The following is a 20,028-nucleotide window of genomic DNA, read 5'->3' on the forward strand; positions in this document are numbered from 1 at the left end:
TTTTCATTATGGGAAGGGAGCGTAGAGTAGCATTTTGATCGAGAGAAAACGAGGAGATCGAGAGAGAATGTCTTGTGTAAAAATGAGTGGTCTTTTTCACAATTATTTATCAATCAAAACACATCTCATACATATATGTTGATATCATTATTCCCTAGTCTATTGAACTCCATTTGTCTTTTTATCAATAGATAGGCCCACTTTTTATATACTTTTTCCTCCTTGCCAAATCATAAGAAGTTAAAACTTAAAAGTGGATCAACTAATTTATAGAAACCATTAACAACTTTTGACACTCTTCTTTAATGTGTGTTTCATTTTTAATTGAATGCCAATAATATAACTTTAAATTCCACTGAGAAGATTTGACGTAGAGACAAAGAAGTGGCTCCAATTCACCATCTCCCAAGCCACCAAAATCTCTCCTAAACCCTTTTGTCACTCCCTTTTCTCATATTCACTTTTTTTCCAAGGAATATTTAAAACCTCATGCAAGTTTTCTTGAATATAACAACATACGAATATGATCTTTGATTAGATTACTCTTTTATATATTATGGTTAGGCATGTCCTTGCAAGATTTTTGTATTTAACATATTGAAAATTTATCATTGAATTACAACTCTGTTATGCATACAATCAAATCAAACGTTTAAGAAGACCATCCCTTATATATATTTATATACACCCTATATTCTCGGGATGTAATAAAGTTTCCATTTCAAATAAAAAGAGCCCTTAAAGGGAGGTAAGTGGGGGGCATGAAAAAAGGGTTTATATATCTCAATAATCATCCAAACAAACCAATCCATGTGCTTCCCTTCAAACATTCTTCTTGTCATTTTCCTCCCAACCATTTTCTACTTTGGCCAACTTTTTTTCTTTTGCTTCTTAAAAATAAAAATAAAAATATGCAAATTTCCACTCACACATTATACATTCTCTTTTTACAATCCTTAGATTGTCACTTTTGCCTTCTTCCTCTTGTTCTCTTACCACTTTACTCCTGATTCTCTTCCTTTCGGAATTTCATCGAACTACTCAACAACCCTATATACTTTTATTGTTTTTAAAGTATTCTCATGCAGATTAAATAATAAGAAATAATATACACCTTTTTCCTCCTTATATAAATAGGCTCAACACACGTAACATGGCCCCAAACCCTAGCAAGACTCTCTCTAAGACTCATATCATTACGTCATGAGTTCAATAGCAAGAGACCGAAAGGAACAAATGGTGATCCATTCTTCAATCGTCTTGCTTCAAGAAAGATTCAGACAACTTCAGAGAGCAAGAGAGTTAAGAGCTGAACGAGAGCTCCTAAACCCTAAACCTAACCACCAAGACAACATCTTGCAATATTACAGCGAACCCACTAGTTTCGGTTTCTTTCAGTTTCTACCTATAAACTCTCAAACATCTTCGTCACAGCAGCTCCTATCCCTCTCCTTATGCTCACACTCCACCTCTGAATCCATTGAAAAGCCAAGCTTTTGTCATCAGTGGCCAAATAAAGATGACAAGAAGATGGGTGGGATTGATCGATACGACGATGTTGACACGTCTCTGCATCTCTAAAACTAAAATAATTGTTCCTCCATCTTTTTGAAGTTCTAATTAAATATGTATGTATATAGAGTTTGTTTTCGTCGGTATGCTCTTCTAAAGAGTCTTCTAGGTGGTGGTGATATATGTATGGTTAAAATGGCAATCATATATATTAATTATTTCGAAGTTAATGATTATGATATATTTTATATCACGATGATAAAGATCGATCTACTCATTGATTTATTGGTTATTCTTTTGTTGATGGTTAATTGGTTACTATATCATTCCTCAAGTCTTTGCTTATACGTATCCATGTAATGTTTAGCTTTTTATATATACGTAACTACTTCTACCTCAACTTCACCAACGAAGGCATGGTAAATAACTAAAGATGTCGGAGTGGTTAAGAAGACAGACTTGAAATTTGATTTCAGTTGGGCTCCGCTTGCGCATGTTGAAAACTCTGCTTTTGCAGCTTTGCTTCTTATTGTTTTTGACGATTTTTCTTAAAGATAGTAAATAATTGATCATACAAGTCGTGCCAAAAAATCGTCAATCAAAGTTCAAAACCTACTTGCATCGTATTTGATTCAGTACTCTTATATATGTGTCAGTAATAATTGAGATAGAGAAAGATAGAACTAAAATGTCGACACTCAATCATAGATAGATTTTTAAGAGAATAAAACTCGAGTACTATTCAATACTATATCGTGCATGTTGTTAGATCTGCTATTTTCGATCGTTTGGAGCTTGATTGACTTAAATGGGCTCATTCGGGTCTGTTATGAGAAAGCCCAACCAAGAAAGTTTATGGGTCAAAGAGAAAAGCCTCTAGACGAAAGAGAGGATCTCAGCTTCTGTTGAAATGAATATAACCTAGAAATTGATTTTGATCGGAAGAAGAAGAAAGAAGATAGAATCAGAGATTTGTAGATTTTATCGATCGAAGATGAATACTGACATCACTGCCTTGGAGAAGGCACAATACCCAGTGGTTGATCGGAATCCTGCTTTTACTAAAGTCGTCGGCAATTTCAGCACTCTCGATTACCTCCGTTTCTCTACTATCACCGGCATCTCCGTCACCGTCGGCTATCTCTCTGGTTCATCCACACACCTCTCTCTTGAAATTTCTGATTCTGTAGGTTGAGAATGTGCTGATTTGGTGTTTTTGGAAATGGCGATTTTGTAGGGATTAAGCCTGGGATTAAGGGACCGTCGATGGTTACTGGAGGATTGATCGGGCTCATGGGAGGTTTCATGTATGCGTACCAGAACTCTGCCGGTAGACTCATGGGGTTTTTCCCTAATGATGGTGAAGTTGCTAGTTACCAGAAGCGTGGTGGTTTCTCCAAATGAATGACTTTAGTGTTTTATTTTCTGGATCTGGCTTCATTTTGGAATTTGAAACCCTCTCTTTTTCTCTGTAATTTGATTGCATTTCTCTGCTGTTTGAGGATAATATGTGCCTCTGTTTGTCTGTTATGACTTGATGGTGATGATCAATAAGATTTGAGACAAGGAATTGTGGTGATAGATTTTTGTGATTGTGAGTGAGTGATGTTGCAATAAGGAATCTTTAGTGCTGCAATTAGACCAGTCTGATAGGTTTCTTTGTTGTATATGTATTGGTTTGTAGATAGATGAACCTAGGAGCAGCTGCATTCGAATCCCTCAGAGACACCTTGTCCTATAAAATGTTATTGGTGCTCCTTGTCTATCTAGCTTCTGGAATTTCCCTGCGACATTATTCTGTTGCAAAGCTATGTCGAGGTTATTGTGGTTTGGGCTGTAAATGATTGCTTCTAGGATTGCCATTTTATCCTAGAGGTGATTGGTGCACTCAAAGCAATCAGATTTTGTAGCTTCTCCTCTTGTGGTTCGTTGTTGTGCAGAGGATGCATGTATCAACAGGTAAAAGTTAGAGTCCATCTAATTTTGATTCGTTGAGAGGATAGATGGGCTTTGCCTTGGTGATGGAATATATGATCTTCCTAGTCCTCCTAATTCCGCCAATGTTTAGACGGGATGAGTTCATCGATAAAGTTGTCGTCATGGCTAGGACCTCTATGTCTAACACATTGATGCATCGCACATCTATTATAGTTTGATCTGCCTCTTAATTTCGTCTCAATTGCATTATTTTCATGCCTAGTTACTGCTTCCTCTCCTCACTTTCGACATAGTTGTTGTCTCGTGTGTTGCATATATAGAAATGGTAACATCGACGAAACTAAACTAGATAGGACCTTTAAATCTGGGCATTAAGTCAATAAAAGAAGCATGTCTCAATAGAGTTTTGACGACTCATTTTTTCTTTAGTTTTTCTCTCTATTTCTCTTCTTTATAATGCTCACATGTCATCAATAAGAACACACTCATTCTTCATTGGAATGTATTACCATGCACGAGGGCTCTTATGTGTTACTGACAAAACAAATCACATTTTGTAAATACTTTAATGCAAAGTTGAAAATTGATGATGTACTTTATTTACTCGATGTAGCTTGAGAATCGATACTCCATTTCCTTTTTAAGTATAAACAAACGAAAATTTACCTTATTACTCACACCACAATAATATCATATCAATCACACGTTCAAAGGGATGCCTTCTTATTGCCATTAGCATCTCAGACATAGGCAACGAGCGAATGATCTCCATTTCTTGTCAATATTCCTATTGTAGAAAAGACCTAAACACTTACAGTCTCTCGTACCTTTTTCCCCACACGCACTGTTAGTATAGTCGACGATCCTCCGTTATACTTGGTCATAATACTATCAGCTCCTTTTGGGATAGCATCTAGTCAGAGTCGGAGTCTTTACAAGTCTCGTCCCAAGACATGATCATGTATTATCTATACATTGCACGACTGATGTTGGACGTATTTTCTCTAAATTTGTATCATAAGATGGTTGTGTTATTAGGTTGAGTGAAGAGCCATAATCCTGTTTATGTAGGTATGTCAATTATGGCCAAAGCTGGCGAGCTGATCGGGCCCAGACCTAAAATAAATTCAAAAGCAAAACTCCACCAAGCACAACCTAAAACAAAATCAAAAACAGAATCTTATAAATGACTACCCACTCATTTCAAAGTAGTTTGAGCACATCTTCGAATAGAAATCAGAGTTCCAGCCACTAGTTACTTTTTAACAAAAAATGACTACAGTTATCCTTACCTTTTAACAAAAAACCTAAAGTGCTATATTATGTTGTTTTAAATTTTACTATTATATCATTAACTATCATAGCATACCAAAAAGTACTATCGTAGGAGTGACACCTACCATATCTGCCGAGAACATAGCGTTTATGAATTTACTATTTATAACGTAAGATTTCAGATTTTTTGCGGTAAAAATGAATAAATTTCTTGTAATGACTGTGTGTCTACATGTGTACATCATCTCATAAAGATGGAAAAGGTGACTTGTCATGCACTACAAGACCAAAAACAAGATTGGAAGTGAGGAAATTATTCAAGTTTTCACACTAAAAATCAAAGAAGCTCATAAATGTTGTCATACCTTTAAACAGCTTACTTCATAGATGTTACACATGTCATCAACAAACAACTCGCGACAAACTCGATTTGTAGCTACGAACAGTTTTCACATTCTCCTGAATCATGCAAGCCCCAAGTAAAGAACCACATACAGGAGCATGTTCCTTGCATGGTGACTTCATTTCAAAATTGTACGCTTCTTGGTAACGGCACGTAGCCAATGATCTTTTTGGGAGTTTATTATATTGCTCCCTAGATTCTTTGGTGTCCGTTTGTTAGTTTTCATAATATGTGACCATAGCCAAATTATTTTTCATAAGAGCTCTTGTTTCTTGAATAATTTTAAGTGATTTTTTTCACTAATGTTATTTATCAACAATCATAGGTATTGATTCAATCATTATGAAGGATAGATTGTGGTTCTTTGAAAAAGATATGCTACAACTGTCCAAAGAACACAATTACAATGATTTGAACTTAACTATTAAATGTTGGTTATTTACTTATTTATATAACTACTAGTAGATTGCTATGTATAGTTGTAAGTAATTGTATCTAACAAAAACAAACAATGGAATAACATTTGTTAAAATTTATTTATATAGCTACTAGTAGTCCGCTTTGTATCGATGTAAGTAAATGTATCTAACAAAAACAAACGATAGAATAACATTTGTTGAAAATTATTAAATCAAAACAATCATATATATAAAAGTAAGTTCTTAATCTCTCCTTATTAATCCACTTGCAATATACTCTTAAGTTTTTAGAATTAGGCCAGATCAGCCCGCGAGCATTGGCCCTTACTAAAGCCAAAATTTTATCAAGTCAATCTTAATTTTATGAACCGGGTTTTACTGAGAGTAGAAATTGTCTTGAAGTTGATGGAAACCACAAACTCAAAGACATGCGGGTAGCGCGTGAAAAATAGAAAACCAAAGAAATCTTAGAAAACCAAAGGAATGCACGTATAGCTATATATATTATACAAATATGCTAATGTAATAACTAATAAGGATGTTATATGATAACGGTTGATTAAAATTTAAATGTATCGTCATATAAATTACAAGAATCATATATATAAAAGTTGGTCAACTCTCTTCATATGATTGACACATCATCACTTTAACATTTGTCATGTGTCTATTAAATAATTAATGTAAGTTTTTCAACTTCTAATATATAGGTTAATTATATATTTCTTATTTAATTTACATATTATTATATTTTACATATTTAATTGTAGTATTACTAAATTTATTTTAATATTAAATGATTTTTCAATAAAACCATTTTAATAGTTTTCTCATACTCGAATTTTTTTTTTCGTAATCCAAACTCAAAGTATGGATATATAATAGTCGTGAATTACTTAATGATTTGAGTAAGTTATTCTCTGATATTTATATTTATATTCTCGTAAATTGATATTTAAATAATAAATCATTGAGGGTGAAAGATACGTAAGGAGTTCCATCGTCAAATTCTTAGGTTTCTATAATCCAACACTACCTTCTGTTAAATTGGTTTAAGACAAACGTTGTTTATGAATTATGTGTATGATGCATTGTTGAGAATATTGTTAGAAAAAAATATTTTTAATACTAAAAATAATTGCTTATTTCATTATTGAATGATTAGATAAATAAAAATTATATTTAAATTAAACAATCTAAAAAAATCCAAAAAAACCGCGGCGTAACGCAGGTGATCACCTAGTGCAAATTAAAAGTTATTGAGAAGGAACCTCCTACAATGGTTCATTCCTCAGCTTGTTTATGAATTTTATTTTCACACCAGACTTTCACATTCAGATAATATTAATCTAATTATACTAAATTAACAATCACTTTTTTAATAACTGATGCATTCTCCATTTGATATGTGGCATAAGTTTCAAATTCTATTTATCTATTTTTTCTTCTCTTTCATATCTATTTATTTACGACTTTTTTAAAAAAAAGTTCTTTTAAAAAATTTAAAACTATTTTTCTTCCCTACATCTCCATGATCTCTACAATCTTCAAATAAATTATTTTCTTTCACACATTTGTGACAAAAAAAAATTGTTTTTTAAAATAAAAATTGTTATGAATAAAGATGGATGCCCATTATAAGGCCCATCATCTAAGCCCATCATCTAGATGTTTCTAGGGTTTTACCCTTTCCTTGTACTCCTATATAAAGAACCCTTTATCTCAATGGAATAACACACTCATTTATTTATTTATTTATTTATCTCAAAATTGTATCTTCTTCCCCAACAGTTGATTTATTTATTTTGACATAATAATGATACAACTTTTTTGTGTGTGTTTTAATACTAATACATATGTTTGATATTTTAAAAATATTTTAATATATATTCTTAATTAACATTTAACATCATATGTTTGATGTTATATGATAACGGTTGATTAAAATTTAATGGAATTAAAAAAAAAAAAAAAGAATTAACATTTGTTGGGAGAAAACGTTCGTCGAATCCTCTGACCCCTTTATCGCCGACGCTTCAAACTCGGTGACGTATGTTCAGGTCAGTTGTTGAATCTCTTTCTCTCGCATCGTTTCATCTTCGGTGATCGACTACAATTTTCACACGCATAATCGCTTCCGTAGTTCTATCAACTCTCATGACGGCCGGGTTTGCGAGTGCCGTGTGATGATCGATTAGGTGTTTTTGTTCGCCAAAAAGATTTGTTTTCTTGACCTGGTTATTGCGAAATTAGGGTTCGTTGGTTCTAAAACGTGTTTGTCAAGTAGTCTGAGCCTAGGGTTTATTGGTTCGGTAGATCCACACGGAAATGTGTATCCTTTTATTTATTTACGTACGGTCATGTGGATTTTCTTGAAATATGTTATTAAATTCTGATTTTGGACACAGTTTACAATTGAATTCTGAGTAAATACAGAGTCATATGCGAGCCATAGAATGGAGGGAGAGGCAGTTGAATCTAGGAGTAGTAGGAAGGAGCAGGAAAGGGAAAGAAGGCGTCTACGAGACAGAGAAAGAAGACAATCAATGAGCCAGGATGAGAGGGAAAGGCATTTGGCTCGGCGCCGCAAGAACTACCAGCTGAGAAGGCAGAGAGCTGAGGTAAACCGCCTTGACTCTCCGATCCAAGCAATCACTGGAGGCAACCAAGCAGCACTGAATTCACCGCCTGATTCTGGAGCCAGCTTTGTTGAGTCTGATCAGAGTGAGGGTCTCTCATTCTAATTAATGGAAATACTAAAACACAAGTTGTTGTGAAAGTGTGTATCATATGTGTGCGTGTTTGGGGACATGCAGGTGTGGTAATACCAGTGGAAGAGCTGGCTAAGATGATGGGGACTATACGGCTGACACGTCTGAAACATCTGGCGAGGACACTGAACAAGTCCAGCACTAGTACTGGTGCAGAGTCAAGCAACACAGGAGCAACAGACGCAAAGACAAGATGTAATTAAGCTATAGCTAAGTCAATATCTAATTCAGAGAGAGAGATCTATCTTCATTAATTAAGGCTACGTCAATGGACAGGTGCAATGTCAAATGGGCTACGTCTGAGTCGGATAAAACGACTGGTGAGATTTAAGGGCCAGCAACTGAGGATCTTGTCACATTCCCAAACACCAGGTTCGTAAATAACTTGCAAAGTATTTAAAAGGGTTGATATATATATATATATATATATATATATATATATATATATATATATATATATATTTTAGATGATGATTACAACAAATTAAGTCACTTTTTTCTTTCTCTAATGTTATTTTCTTCTTGTGTCAACAGAACCTCAGCTTCACTAGAGTTGACAACTTGAACGAGAACCTCATCAATATTATTGTTTGTAAAAGTGAAAGTATTATTCTTTTGGAGATCCACAGCTAGGAAAACTGACCATATTTGTTTTGAAATACAAGTGGGATTACATTACATTCTTCATTTTTTTTTTGTCACAGCCATCTCCTATACGGCTTTTATCATTTGTAGTTCGGAAGAAGAAACGAGAATGAGATATCATAGTTGAGTAATCTGTTTTGCTGAACAAGATAATAAGTTTGACAATGTGACAATTCTTTTGTTATTGATTGAAGTATAGCAAAACATACATAAAAGCTTTGAATCTTTGAGAATGAAGGATGGCCAAGCAGTTGATGCCATAAGAAGTTGTCAGATTACACAATATTACAACAATAACAGAGAAAATAACACTAGGGCTATGAGGTTATCTCTAAAAAAGTAGATCTTTTGATGCAGTTTGGTAGTCCCAAGCATGGAGCTCTGGATATATTTATATATATGGGTTATAACTTATAAAGATACAAGGATGGAAGTTTACTGATAAAGCATTTCCGGGGAGAAAAAAGCTAACATTTGTTAGATTCAAATTAACAAGGAAGAGAAATGTGAAAAAAAAAAAGTTTATATCATGTATAACTAAAATATATAGTAGACATGTTGCACCAAAATCCAAGTTGTGTTTTTGTTTATATTTATCAGTGTGCAACAGTTAACGTGTAGCTTTCATAGCTCAGTTGGTTAGAGCACCCGTTTAGTAAGCGGGAGGTCTTGAGTTCAACTCTCAATGAAAGCAATTAGTAAAATTATTTTTGCTCGTAATGGGCTTATATATTGGCGCATTTTTTTTTTTGAGGCCCTTTCTTATTGTTAGACTCCGGTTAACCTTTGCTGATCTTACTCGCAGGGTCCTTAAACAAGATATGCTACAACTGTCCAAAGAACACCATTACAATGATTTGAATTTGAGAACTATAAAAAGTTTGTTATTTATATAACCACAACTAGTAGTGCGCAATGTATCGATGTGAGTAAATGTATGTGACCAGAAAACAGAAAACGATGAAATAAACATTTGTTGAATTGAGAATAGGACCTATTTACATTCTCCAAAGATATGAGTTTACATCAATACCAATCACATCAATGTATACTTTCTATTCAATCCAAATTCAGACTACCTTCTAAAATTATCTACAAATCACATTCTACCAACCAATTAGTTAATGACCGTCCAAACCACAACAGATTCCACAGTGTGCCTATTCTCTCTTCCAGGCTTAATATGAGAAAGTGCAACAGCATCCTTGGAAACAAAATTCTTTCAGCTGTTGTTGCGTTCAAACAATGCAAGACAAGACGACATATCAGTCCATCAAACAGGACAGCTAGAGTCTAAGCCATCTGGATAGTAGTCAATATCCATAAAGAATGAAGTCATCTCATGGACCTTCTTGTATATCTTTTCAGAGAGTCTGTGAGACGTATCATCCTTCATGAATCTATGAACTTCCCCTTGTAATTCTATCTGGCTATACCCGGGATCTTTTTTCACTCCTGCATTCTCCATCTTCCTCCTAACCTTTGAGGCAGCTTCACGTAATCCACAACTCGCGTATCCATTGGCAAACACAACGTAATTCCCTCCATTTGTTGGATCCAACTCTAAAAATTTTGTAGCTGCGAGTTCTAGCAGTTTCACATTCCCATGAATCCTGCAAGCCCCAAGTAAAGAACCCCATACTGGGGGATGCTCCTTGCATGGTGACTTCATTACAAATTCATACGCTTCTTGTAACCTACCAGCACGCCCTAACGTATCAACCATAGCAGCATAGTGTTGTCCCTCAGGTTCAATCCCGTAATCTCTCTTCATAGAATAGAAATGCTCCCAACCTTTATCAACTAAACCTCCATGGTTACACGCAGTGAGAACCACCAAAAAAGTAACCGGATTTGGTCTACAACCTTCTTCCTTCATCTTTTCAAAGCATTTTAACACCTCTGAAACTTTTCCATGATATCCATAGCCAGATATCAATGAGGTCCACGTAATCACATTTCTAGTGGACAATTGATCAAATACTCTGTGGCCATCAGAGAAGCTACTGCATTTAAAGTACATATCAACAAGAGCACTATCAACTATAATGTTCGACTTAATACACCGCTTTATCATCACAGCGTGAGCTCTCTTTCCATGTTCCAACCGATCTAACGCAGAACAAGCTCTAAACACTGAAGCAAATGTATACTGATCAGGAACTATTCTGTTCTGTCTCATATCATAATAAATAAAAAGCCCTTCTTGCTCTAAACCTTTTTGCACATACCCAGATATCATTGCATTCCACGGTATCAAATCTCTAATCTTCAAACTACGAAAGAGAATCCCAGCTGTTTGAAGATCACCTGATAAGGCGTAAAGTATCAACAACTTAACTTTCAAATACTCATTGAGAGCAAATCCAACAACAAACATCTGAGCATGTATACGTTTCCCTTTTGTATACTCCTTCCTTTGTTTACATTCCTGCAACAGTACAGCATAAGTCTCAGGCTCTACTTGCAATCCGCTACTCCATAACAACCCAACAGCTTCTTTCAATCTCCCTGTAACACATAGACCCTTTAATGTCTTATCTAGCTTCTCTGTTTTCCTCTGATTCTCCACCTGAAACCTAGAACCAAATTTTGATCACTCAATGGAAAAAGCTTCAGACTTTACAATCTCATAAGAGATGATCATAGCAGAATTATAAAAAGGTTCAGCCTTTATACGTGATACAAGAACAAAGATAAAGATTCCAATTTTAGACGAATAAACCCAAAATCAGGGAAATGAATTTCGAAACCTTCCAATTCTCTTCTCTGCAAGCATCCGGCGTAGGATCGTCGTCGCATTTCCGGAGAACATAGAACCGGAAGCCGACGTCTGAGACGCCTCTGTTTGGAACTCCCGAGTGTAGTAAACCATTGCAAGCTTATTCAGCTTGAAGCAAATAGTCAAACATTGGGATTTGTGAGAAAGAGAAGAAGAGATTAACGTTTTCATTCTCACATCACCCACCTTACCGATGGAGAAATTGTGCCTCGGAATTAAAAATTTCGAATTTAGGGTTCTTCAAGCACAGTGGAAAGTGTTTAATATTTGTAATATGTTTTGATATAAATATGTCTGATTTCAGTTATTAAAAAGTCAAGATGGCCGAGTTGGTCTAAGGCGCCAGTTTCAGGTACTGGTCCGAAAGGGCGTGGGTTCAAATCCCACTCTTGACATATTCTTTTTGTATTTAACTATTTATTTTTTTCTTATATGAAAAACATAATAGGAATATTTATCAAAAGTCATGAAAATAAAGAAAAAGAAGAGAAGATGATAAGAGAGAACAAAAGAATAATTAGCTAACACAACTTTAGATGATACTCTTTTTTTGTTTGTTTTAAGACAGGTAATTCAGTTAATTATAAACTAGATAATTATTTCTCGTGTTTGGTTGGCTTAAAACACGTACATCTGTGTTTGAGATATGTCGAGGAAAGTGTTCGTCGTGGGAAGACTTTTCTTCCAACTTGAAATTTTGATACAAACTGATGTTGCTCATATATACTAATAATAGCCAGATCTAACTGTTACAGTTATTAACTAACACAACTTTAGGACACACGGTTTTTTTCTTTTGACTAATGAGATTTTGAGAAGAAAACACAACCACTAAACAAAACCATTTTCCAGTGAATCATTCTTACCTCAAATATTGACCTAAAGTTAATCCTTAATTATTGGATATTTAGACCATTTGTTTTACCATCAAGCTGTCACTGTTACATTTCTTTTTATTCTTCTTCTAAATTTAGCATTTCAATTTTGAGCTTGTTCTCTATAAATACAGTTTCCCAAATCCATAACACATTCATTCTTGTTTTGTTTCAATAGTGTTAACTTAAACAGTATTCAGAGAAAAATATTTGTTTACTCGATCGAGATTTGGGAAAAACATAATCAGACCAGGTAAAATTTTCTCTGCTTTGTAAAAATCTGGCTGATGTAATTAGAAGATATCATCACCTCTTTCATAATTATCCCTGCTTTAGGATTTAGATTGGCTCATGTATTATGGTATGGAAATTAAATGTAGTAGTTATCCAGAAAATTATCTGGTTGGTTATCTCTTGAAAAGATAATCAGGTAATATGGTACTTAATCACAGAGATTAGTTAGTTATCTAGGGAGGTCTCCTTTTTACTTTTCACCCAGAATCTCGTGAAACTCGGATTTAACCATCAAACGAGATCGTCAAAAGTAATTAATCCATGTAGGTCCCACTTAATCAACTTTATAATTAAGAGAATCTTATCCAAATTCATCTCATCTTCTATCCTCTCATCTCCTCGTATCTCACTCTCTGTTGTGTTCTAGTAAAAACTAATTCTCTGGTACGACACTGGAACATTTTCTTTCTTTTTTAACTTATTATGTTTTTTTCACTTGCATGTCTTATTCGGTTTGGTCTTCTAATCTAATTGTTGACTTTGACTATAAGATCTGTCTAAATGGAAAGGAACAAAATGAAAATCTTAAAACCTTTAATGATAGAAGATGATGATTTTAAATTTCCCTTTTCGAATATATTCGTTTAATTGTCTCTTTATATAATTAACAGTTTTTGTTAATGGGAATCGCAGGTAACGATTGAGAAGAATCTCTCTTTTCTCCACTGAGAGAATCACATTCTGAGAGATCAGACAAGAAGAAACAATGGTGGAAGGAGGAATTGCGAAAGCAGACAAAACAGAGTTCACAGAGTGTTGGAGAACAACATGGAAGACACCTTACATCATGCGACTTGCTCTCTCCGCCGGAATCGGAGGTCTTCTCTTCGGTTACGATACCGGAGTCATTTCCGGAGCTCTTCTTTTCATCAAAGAAGATTTTGATGAAGTTGATAAGAAAACATGGCTTCAGTCAACTATTGTTAGTATGGCAGTGGCTGGAGCCATCGTCGGAGCAGCAGTCGGAGGTTGGATCAATGATAAGTTTGGTAGGAGGATGTCGATTCTTATCGCCGATGTTCTTTTCTTGATCGGTGCGATTGTGATGGCATTTGCTCCGGCTCCTTGGGTTATCATCGTTGGAAGAATCTTTGTTGGGTTTGGTGTTGGTATGGCTTCGATGACGTCTCCGTTGTATATCTCTGAAGCTTCTCCGGCGAGGATTAGAGGTGCACTTGTTAGTACCAATGGTCTTCTCATCACTGGTGGACAATTCTTCTCGTACCTCATCAATCTTGCTTTTGTCCATGTAAGTGAAAATGATTTAGTTTCAAGTTCTTGTGTATTATAACCAATTCAAGAATGTCTCTAAATTTGATTGAAAATGTTGTTGAATAGACTCCGGGAACATGGAGATGGATGTTGGGTGTTGCGGGAGTTCCAGCTATTGTTCAGTTTGTGCTTATGTTGTCGCTACCTGAGTCTCCAAGGTGGTTATATAGAAAGGACAGGATTGCGGAATCCAGAGCGATTCTTGAGAGGATTTACCCGGCTGACGAAGTGGAGGCGGAGATGGAAGCTTTGAAACTGTCAGTGGAGGCAGAGAAAGCAGACGAGGCAATCATTGGAGATAGCTTCTCTGCAAAGCTGAAAGGAGCTTTCGGGAATCCCGTTGTTCGACGTGGACTCGCTGCTGGTATCACGGTGCAAGTGGCTCAGCAGTTTGTGGGGATCAACACTGTCATGTACTACAGTCCTTCTATTGTGCAATTTGCTGGTTACGCCTCTAACAAGACAGCTATGGCCTTGTCTCTTATTACTTCCGGTTTGAATGCTTTGGGTTCTATTGTGAGCATGATGTTTGTCGATCGGTACGGGAGAAGGAAGCTCATGATCATCTCTATGTTTGGGATCATAGCATGTCTTATCATCTTAGCCACGGTGTTCTCACAAGCGGCCATCCACGCCCCCAAGATCGATGCGTTTGAGTCAAGGACGTTTGCACCAAATGCTACTTGTTCAGCATATGCCCCTCTCGCAGCCGAAAATGCTCCTCCCTCGAGGTGGAACTGCATGAAGTGTCTCAGGTCCGAATGTGGATTCTGCGCCAGCGGGGTACAGCCGTACGCACCAGGAGCATGTGTGGTGTTGTCAGATGACATGAAAGCAACTTGCAGCTCAAGAGGAAGAACATTCTTCAAAGATGGATGTCCAAGCAAGTTTGGGTTCTTAGCTATAGTGTTTTTGGGGCTTTACATCGTAGTCTACGCACCAGGTATGGGCACTGTCCCGTGGATCGTCAACTCTGAGATCTATCCGCTCAGATACAGAGGTCTTGGTGGAGGAATAGCCGCCGTCTCGAATTGGGTCTCCAACCTGATAGTGAGTGAGAGCTTCCTCTCACTCACCCATGCTCTCGGCTCCTCTGGTACCTTCCTTCTCTTTGCTGGCTTCTCCACGATCGGGCTCTTCTTCATTTGGTTGCTCGTTCCTGAGACCAAAGGGCTTCAGTTTGAGGAGGTCGAGAAGTTGCTCGAGGTCGGCTTCAAGCCCAGTCTCTTGCGGCGGAGGGAGAAGAAGGGCAAAGAAGTCGATGCTGCTTAAGACGATGATGATCACTTATCTCTCTCTTTCTATTTTTATTATTGTCGCTGTCTGTTCCTAATTCTATAATGTATGACACCGGATTTGGAATACGTATTTTTCAACACCTTTTAAAACCTCAAAGACCACGATTCAAAGCAAAACTTCTACCAACGTGAATTTTCCCCAAAAAGAGTTTACAAAAGCACATAGCAGACAGCTTTGTGCAGCCAAAGCATCAGCTTAATAAGTGAAATGCTTACTTTTGAGACAGTAGTCATAACTATCAATGTCAAAGTGGTGGGACAAACTACTGTTTCAACGATAACCATTTACTATTGTAGGACAAGACCATGCAAGTGGTGCCAGATATGCTGACACACAAATCATCAACCAGATCCACCGTCACAGACACAGATCCACAAACAAACACTCGAAAGATCCTACAATAATTGATCCAGATAGAGTTAAAAACAATTTTGATCAAGAAATATCGATTAAAAATTGCTTAGTTCTTGAACAAGCCATTTGCCGACGCTACTACAAAGCTTTTTGCCTTAAAAATCAGCATAATCCACCCACCCTCACAAACCAGAAGCCAAAACCTGAATGCTAGACTTGTAAACCAAATAAATAAGCACTCTCCCTTGAAACTCCTCAAAAACTAGCTTAACCATCAATACATGAGAGAGATCAAAAGTCAGTCAAGTTTCTGGTAATCATTTGATCTCTCTTTTACAGTCTACACAAAAGACGCTATACAAAACCCACCAAACATACACTCAGTATATACATACTAGACTGATGAAACCTCCACATGGTTGCATTTCATGGGCTTGATGAACTTGCCTCCTTCCTTGGCTCCCGAAGATACCCCAGAAGTCTTTCTGCCTGCATGATACAAAACGATAAATCTTGTTCAAATTCAAGTTTTTCAACTTTTTACCAAATATTTAAGAATAGTCTAATCCGTAACAGAGAGACACCAATACATAAGAATAATCTAATCCGTAACAGAAGAATCTGAGTGTTTTGTAGCTAAGCTAACGCATTTGGTCAAGCTAAATGAACGAAGATGCAATGAGAAAATAGAAAAATAGTAAAGTTTTTACCTTGCGCTTAGCTCTAACACTGACGGAGCCGCTCTGAGAGAGGCCCACAAGCGGAGGAATCGCGCCTTCCCTCACAAGCAACCCACGGTTTCTAACGCTATCAGAACAAAGCTGCAACAGCGTCAAGATCGCAAATTCTTTCCCTTTCACAGATCCATCCTCGATGGCCTCAACAAGCGCTGCGATCCCTCCTTCCTCGACAATAGCCTCTTTGCCATCATCTATCGCTGCAAGGCTACTCAGAACCACCATAGCTTTCTCCGCCATACCAGTCCCTTCCTCAGCCACAAGGTCCACCAACGGCTTCACCGCTCCAGCAGTGACCGCTCTCTCCTTGTTTTGCTGAAGCGTACACAGCTTGTAGAGCGTCGTCAACGCATCCTTCTTTCCCCTGCAAGATCCGTTCAACAGAAGAGAAACCAGCGGCGGAATAGCACCGCAAGCTCCGATTGAGCCTTTGTTCTCCTCCAATAGCGCCAAACTAAGCAAAGCACATGCAGCGTTCTGCTTTGAAGTCTCCGTCCCCGTTTTGAGTACCCACACTAGTGATTTAATCGCTCCTCCTGCGGCGATTACAGCTTTGTTCTGGTCGTGTAACGAGAGGTTTAACAGAGCTGTAACTGCGTGCTCTTGCGTCCATGGATCGTTACAACGAAGAAGTGGAATCAAAGCTTGAATAGCTCCAGATTCCCCAATCAACACACGATTATCCGCTCGATTCTTCGCCAATAGCCGTAGCTTCGCCGCAGCAGATCGCTTTATCGCCACCGAAGAGGAACGAAGTCCGTCGATGCATAGTTTCACAGTTGGCTGCAGATCTTCCGGCGAAATACACTCGATAATCTCTGTAGAGAAGTTTTCTCTCTGTAGAAACCCTAGACAAGGCTCTCTCTCTAACTCTGGATCATGCTCCGCTTCGTTATCTCCGCCGCTCTCATTTCTATCAGCCTCCGGCGACGGCAAGCAAGCAAGACGCTGTAACTCGCCGGAGATATCACTACTACAAGCGGAAAAATCACTAAACGCCTGAGAAATGTCGAGAAACGCTTCCTCTTTCATTGAGGAAGCGTTTGAATTGAGAGAATTACTGTTTTTCAAAGCAAGCTCGCCGAGTCTCATGTCGATGACGGAATCCGAGAGAAACTCCGACGCATACTCTGATTTATCGCCGATTGAGCCGACGAATGAGCAAGATTGATCTCCGCTTTGATAGAAGTTAGATCTCACTGTTCTCATCGACCGGCCAGCTTGACGGTGTAACCTCGCCGCCGACGGCGATGATGAACCGTAGAAATCGGTTGTTAACGGAAAGCGAGTGGAATTGGAATGAGATAAAGGTTCCTCCACCGATACCATTTTTGCAAAACTCGAATTCGATATCTGTTTGTTCTTTCAAAAAATCTCTAAACTTTCATGGTGACTGGTGAGATTAAAGAGGAGGAGGGAGGCTTGAGGAAGAGGATGAGAGAAGGTTTTTAAAAACTTGTAGCTGTTGGTATCTGGTGATTCTTCAGTCACGGGACTGTGACGAGTTTTCTAAATCAATGTTACACGTGGCGAGATCTAGAGGTGGATGTAATTAAATCGACGGTTTAGAAGGAGAAGCGTATTGGTCGCATGTCTGTGTCACCAGCCATGTGGACCGTGACTTTTAGGTGTAGTCAGGAGGGGGTCCAGGTTAAACTACAAAAAAGCCCCTGCAAACAGAAGAATGAAGTTCACAAGACACGTGGGGACAGTTGGCTTTTTTGGTAATTCCGATACACGGCTGTGCCGATGAGGTCTTTGAGAGTTATGAACGGCTTTGAGAAAGAGTTGTTTTACACCGTTAGATTGGATGATCCAACGGTTGTTAGAGCTTTAAATTCTACACCTCGGTGCCACGTGCAGAGCTTGTCGACATAGATTCATTCATGGGCCAATGCCTTGGGTTTTACTCTTCAGTGTCTTTACCATTGTGATCTTTGATTGATTTAGGTCGGTTTGGGTTTATAGCGTACCAACAAAACGAAGAAATGTGAGGTTATTAGTGGCTCAAGACATCTGTGGATATGACTTTGATCAACACGATCCTCCACTCATAAAGATGTAAAAAACATGTTTTCTTACATGATCACTAGGATGCTACATAATCACTCGTTATAATTTCTAGAGATTGCAATATCTTGCGGACTAGTATAGTAGTATTGGACAAGAATACTTTATAAAGACCCTTTTCTCATTAACAAAATAATATGATTCTGATTTTTCGAGCTAAATTCTTATCTTTTACAACATTTTTTCATAATCATCACTCAATTTTCTCTATAAAAAAATCTGCATGTTTTATCTTTTAGTGAACAATAGGTTCAGAAAATAACTACTTCGTGATTTTTCCAGTGAATCGGTGTTATGAAAACTCTCATATTTCAATAGGTTCCGTTAATCTATTCTTAGATCAATTGAGTAAGACATCAACTTGTTGCAATAACTAATACGTGATCTTGTAGTCAAAAACAAGAATAAGCTAGTGCACGTACGAACGATTAATTAAACATTAATAATCAACCGCCAAAGCGACGTACTAACAATTAAATCATGTTAAATTTTGTCTGTCAAAGGTTATATATAATCCTAAGTTTAATGATTTAGCATATTACTCTGTATTGCTTCGAAGGCAAACAATCTCAGTGTTATCAATTTTAAAATAATGTGATGTCTAATTATACAGCATGGTGAGTTGTTCAACACCCCAACTAGAATCTAAAATGATTAATAATCCTATTAAATAAATGAGATTGTAAAGATTGTGTTTGTCCTCACTCTAACAATCGTTAATTTAGACAGCCGTAGAGATAGAGTAGGTATATCCTTATTACGGCGACCAAAATAGGAAAATACTACTATTGTATAAAAGATTATGTAATCCTTAATTAATTAATATTCTCAAGTGTCTATTAATTAAACTATAAGTAGACCATTTTTGTCGTTTTTTGCAGTTTTAAGATTGTAAATTTGATGAATGTTTCCATCACTAAATGTCATTTTCTGCAAAGTTGGGTGTATGTATGTACATTAATCTGTAAATAATTGTATGTCTACGCGTACATGTTATGTTCACTAGTTTTATATAACAATAATCCATACGAAATGTTAAATATATTAATAAATGATTACTGCTATCTAAATAAAATGTTGAAGTTGACAAGCAAAAAAAAAAAAAACAAATTGTTGATTGAGATATCTGGTTTAATATATATTTGTGTATGCCATTACCATGAATTTGAATATCTTACATATTTGGCTATATAGATATATCTTTAGACATTTGAGATACTTTTCCAAAACTAAATGCATGAATGGCGATGACTGTTTTTTAAAATATAAATCATTTTTGAGAAGAGGTTATAAGTACGTTTGGATAACTTTTGGAAAAAATCTTCGGTTGCTAGAATTCGGAAAAATTGAGCAAGCGTTCGTGTGTTTGAGTCGACTTTGGA

General features: G+C 36.8%; 7 protein-coding genes and 2 non-coding genes across 14 annotated transcripts; 6 read left to right on the forward strand and 3 right to left on the reverse strand.

Moving 5' to 3' along the window:
* Positions 1–1,068: 1,068 nt before the first annotated feature.
* AT4G16447 (uncharacterized protein) lies at positions 1,069–1,768 on the forward strand. Its single transcript, NM_117742.3, has one exon. It carries the CDS (start codon positions 1,204–1,206, stop codon positions 1,579–1,581), a length of 378 nt encoding a protein of 125 aa, NP_567499.1. The 5' UTR covers positions 1,069–1,203; the 3' UTR covers positions 1,582–1,768.
* Positions 1,769–2,283: 515 nt separating this feature from the next.
* Positions 2,284–3,276, forward strand: AT4G16450 (NADH-ubiquinone oxidoreductase). 2 transcript variants are annotated; one of them, NM_001203813.1, is made up of 3 exons: positions 2,395–2,660; positions 2,750–3,007; positions 3,166–3,229. In NM_001203813.1, the coding sequence occupies exons 1-2, from the start codon at positions 2,507–2,509 to the stop codon at positions 2,914–2,916; spliced, it is 321 nt and encodes a 106-aa protein (NP_001190742.1). In that variant the 5' UTR covers positions 2,395–2,506; the 3' UTR covers positions 2,917–3,007; positions 3,166–3,229. The 2 variants fall into 2 exon arrangements, with proteins under 2 accessions (NP_567500.2, NP_001190742.1); NM_117743.8 differs by having other exon boundaries at positions 2,284–2,660; positions 2,750–3,276.
* On the reverse strand, positions 3,232–3,375 carry AT4G16451 (uncharacterized protein; the record flags this gene model as incomplete). Its single annotated transcript, NM_001125519.1, has 1 exon — positions 3,232–3,375. One exon carries the CDS (start codon positions 3,373–3,375, stop codon positions 3,232–3,234), a length of 144 nt encoding a protein of 47 aa, NP_001118991.1.
* A 3,909-nt stretch (positions 3,376–7,284) lies between these two features.
* On the forward strand, positions 7,285–9,148 carry AT4G16460 (zinc finger CCCH domain protein). 3 transcript variants are annotated; one of them, NM_117744.3, is made up of 5 exons: positions 7,285–7,607; positions 7,984–8,271; positions 8,364–8,513; positions 8,595–8,690; positions 8,853–9,148. In NM_117744.3, the coding sequence occupies exons 2-5, from the start codon at positions 8,004–8,006 to the stop codon at positions 8,867–8,869; spliced, it is 531 nt and encodes a 176-aa protein (NP_193379.2). In that variant the 5' UTR covers positions 7,285–7,607; positions 7,984–8,003; the 3' UTR covers positions 8,870–9,148. The 3 variants fall into 3 exon arrangements, with proteins under 3 accessions (NP_193379.2, NP_001118993.1, NP_001118992.1); NM_001125521.1 differs by having other exon boundaries at positions 7,563–7,607; positions 7,691–8,271; NM_001125520.1 differs by having other exon boundaries at positions 7,572–8,271.
* A 435-nt stretch (positions 9,149–9,583) lies between these two features.
* On the forward strand, positions 9,584–9,657 carry AT4G16465. The gene has a single exon. It is a non-coding gene; the product is annotated as a tRNA-Thr (tRNA).
* A 216-nt stretch (positions 9,658–9,873) lies between these two features.
* AT4G16470 (Tetratricopeptide repeat (TPR)-like superfamily protein) lies at positions 9,874–11,987 on the reverse strand. The gene is made up of 2 exons (NM_117745.4): positions 11,717–11,987; positions 9,874–11,542 (listed from the first exon to the last, which is right to left on the reverse strand). The coding sequence occupies exons 1-2, from the start codon at positions 11,914–11,916 to the stop codon at positions 10,237–10,239; spliced, it is 1,506 nt and encodes a 501-aa protein (NP_193380.3). The 5' UTR covers positions 11,917–11,987; the 3' UTR covers positions 9,874–10,236.
* Positions 11,988–12,059: 72 nt separating this feature from the next.
* AT4G16475 lies at positions 12,060–12,140 on the forward strand. Its single transcript has one exon. It is a non-coding gene; the product is annotated as a tRNA-Leu (tRNA).
* Positions 12,141–12,777: 637 nt separating this feature from the next.
* On the forward strand, positions 12,778–15,754 carry INT4 (inositol transporter 4). Of its 3 annotated transcripts, none has more exons than NM_001341102.1 (3): positions 12,778–12,873; positions 13,548–14,163; positions 14,253–15,613. In NM_001341102.1, exons 2-3 carry the CDS (start codon positions 13,621–13,623, stop codon positions 15,456–15,458), a joined length of 1,749 nt encoding a protein of 582 aa, NP_001328028.1. In that variant the 5' UTR covers positions 12,778–12,873; positions 13,548–13,620; the 3' UTR covers positions 15,459–15,613. The 3 variants fall into 3 exon arrangements, with proteins under 3 accessions (NP_001328028.1, NP_001328029.1, NP_193381.1); NM_001341103.1 differs by lacking the exon at positions 12,778–12,873 and adding an exon at positions 13,273–13,298 and having other exon boundaries at positions 14,253–15,754; NM_117746.4 differs by lacking the exon at positions 12,778–12,873 and having other exon boundaries at positions 13,367–14,163; positions 14,253–15,676.
* Positions 15,755–15,917: 163 nt separating this feature from the next.
* Positions 15,918–18,464, reverse strand: AT4G16490 (ARM repeat superfamily protein). Its single transcript, NM_117747.7, has 2 exons — positions 16,550–18,464; positions 15,918–16,328 (listed from the first exon to the last, which is right to left on the reverse strand). The coding sequence occupies exons 1-2, from the start codon at positions 17,903–17,905 to the stop codon at positions 16,266–16,268; spliced, it is 1,419 nt and encodes a 472-aa protein (NP_567501.4). The 5' UTR covers positions 17,906–18,464; the 3' UTR covers positions 15,918–16,265.
* Positions 18,465–20,028: the final 1,564 nt, after the last annotated feature.

This window comes from Arabidopsis thaliana, chromosome 4 (assembly GCF_000001735.4).
Source record: "Arabidopsis thaliana chromosome 4, partial sequence".
NCBI lineage: Eukaryota > Viridiplantae > Streptophyta > Magnoliopsida > Brassicales > Brassicaceae > Arabidopsis > Arabidopsis thaliana.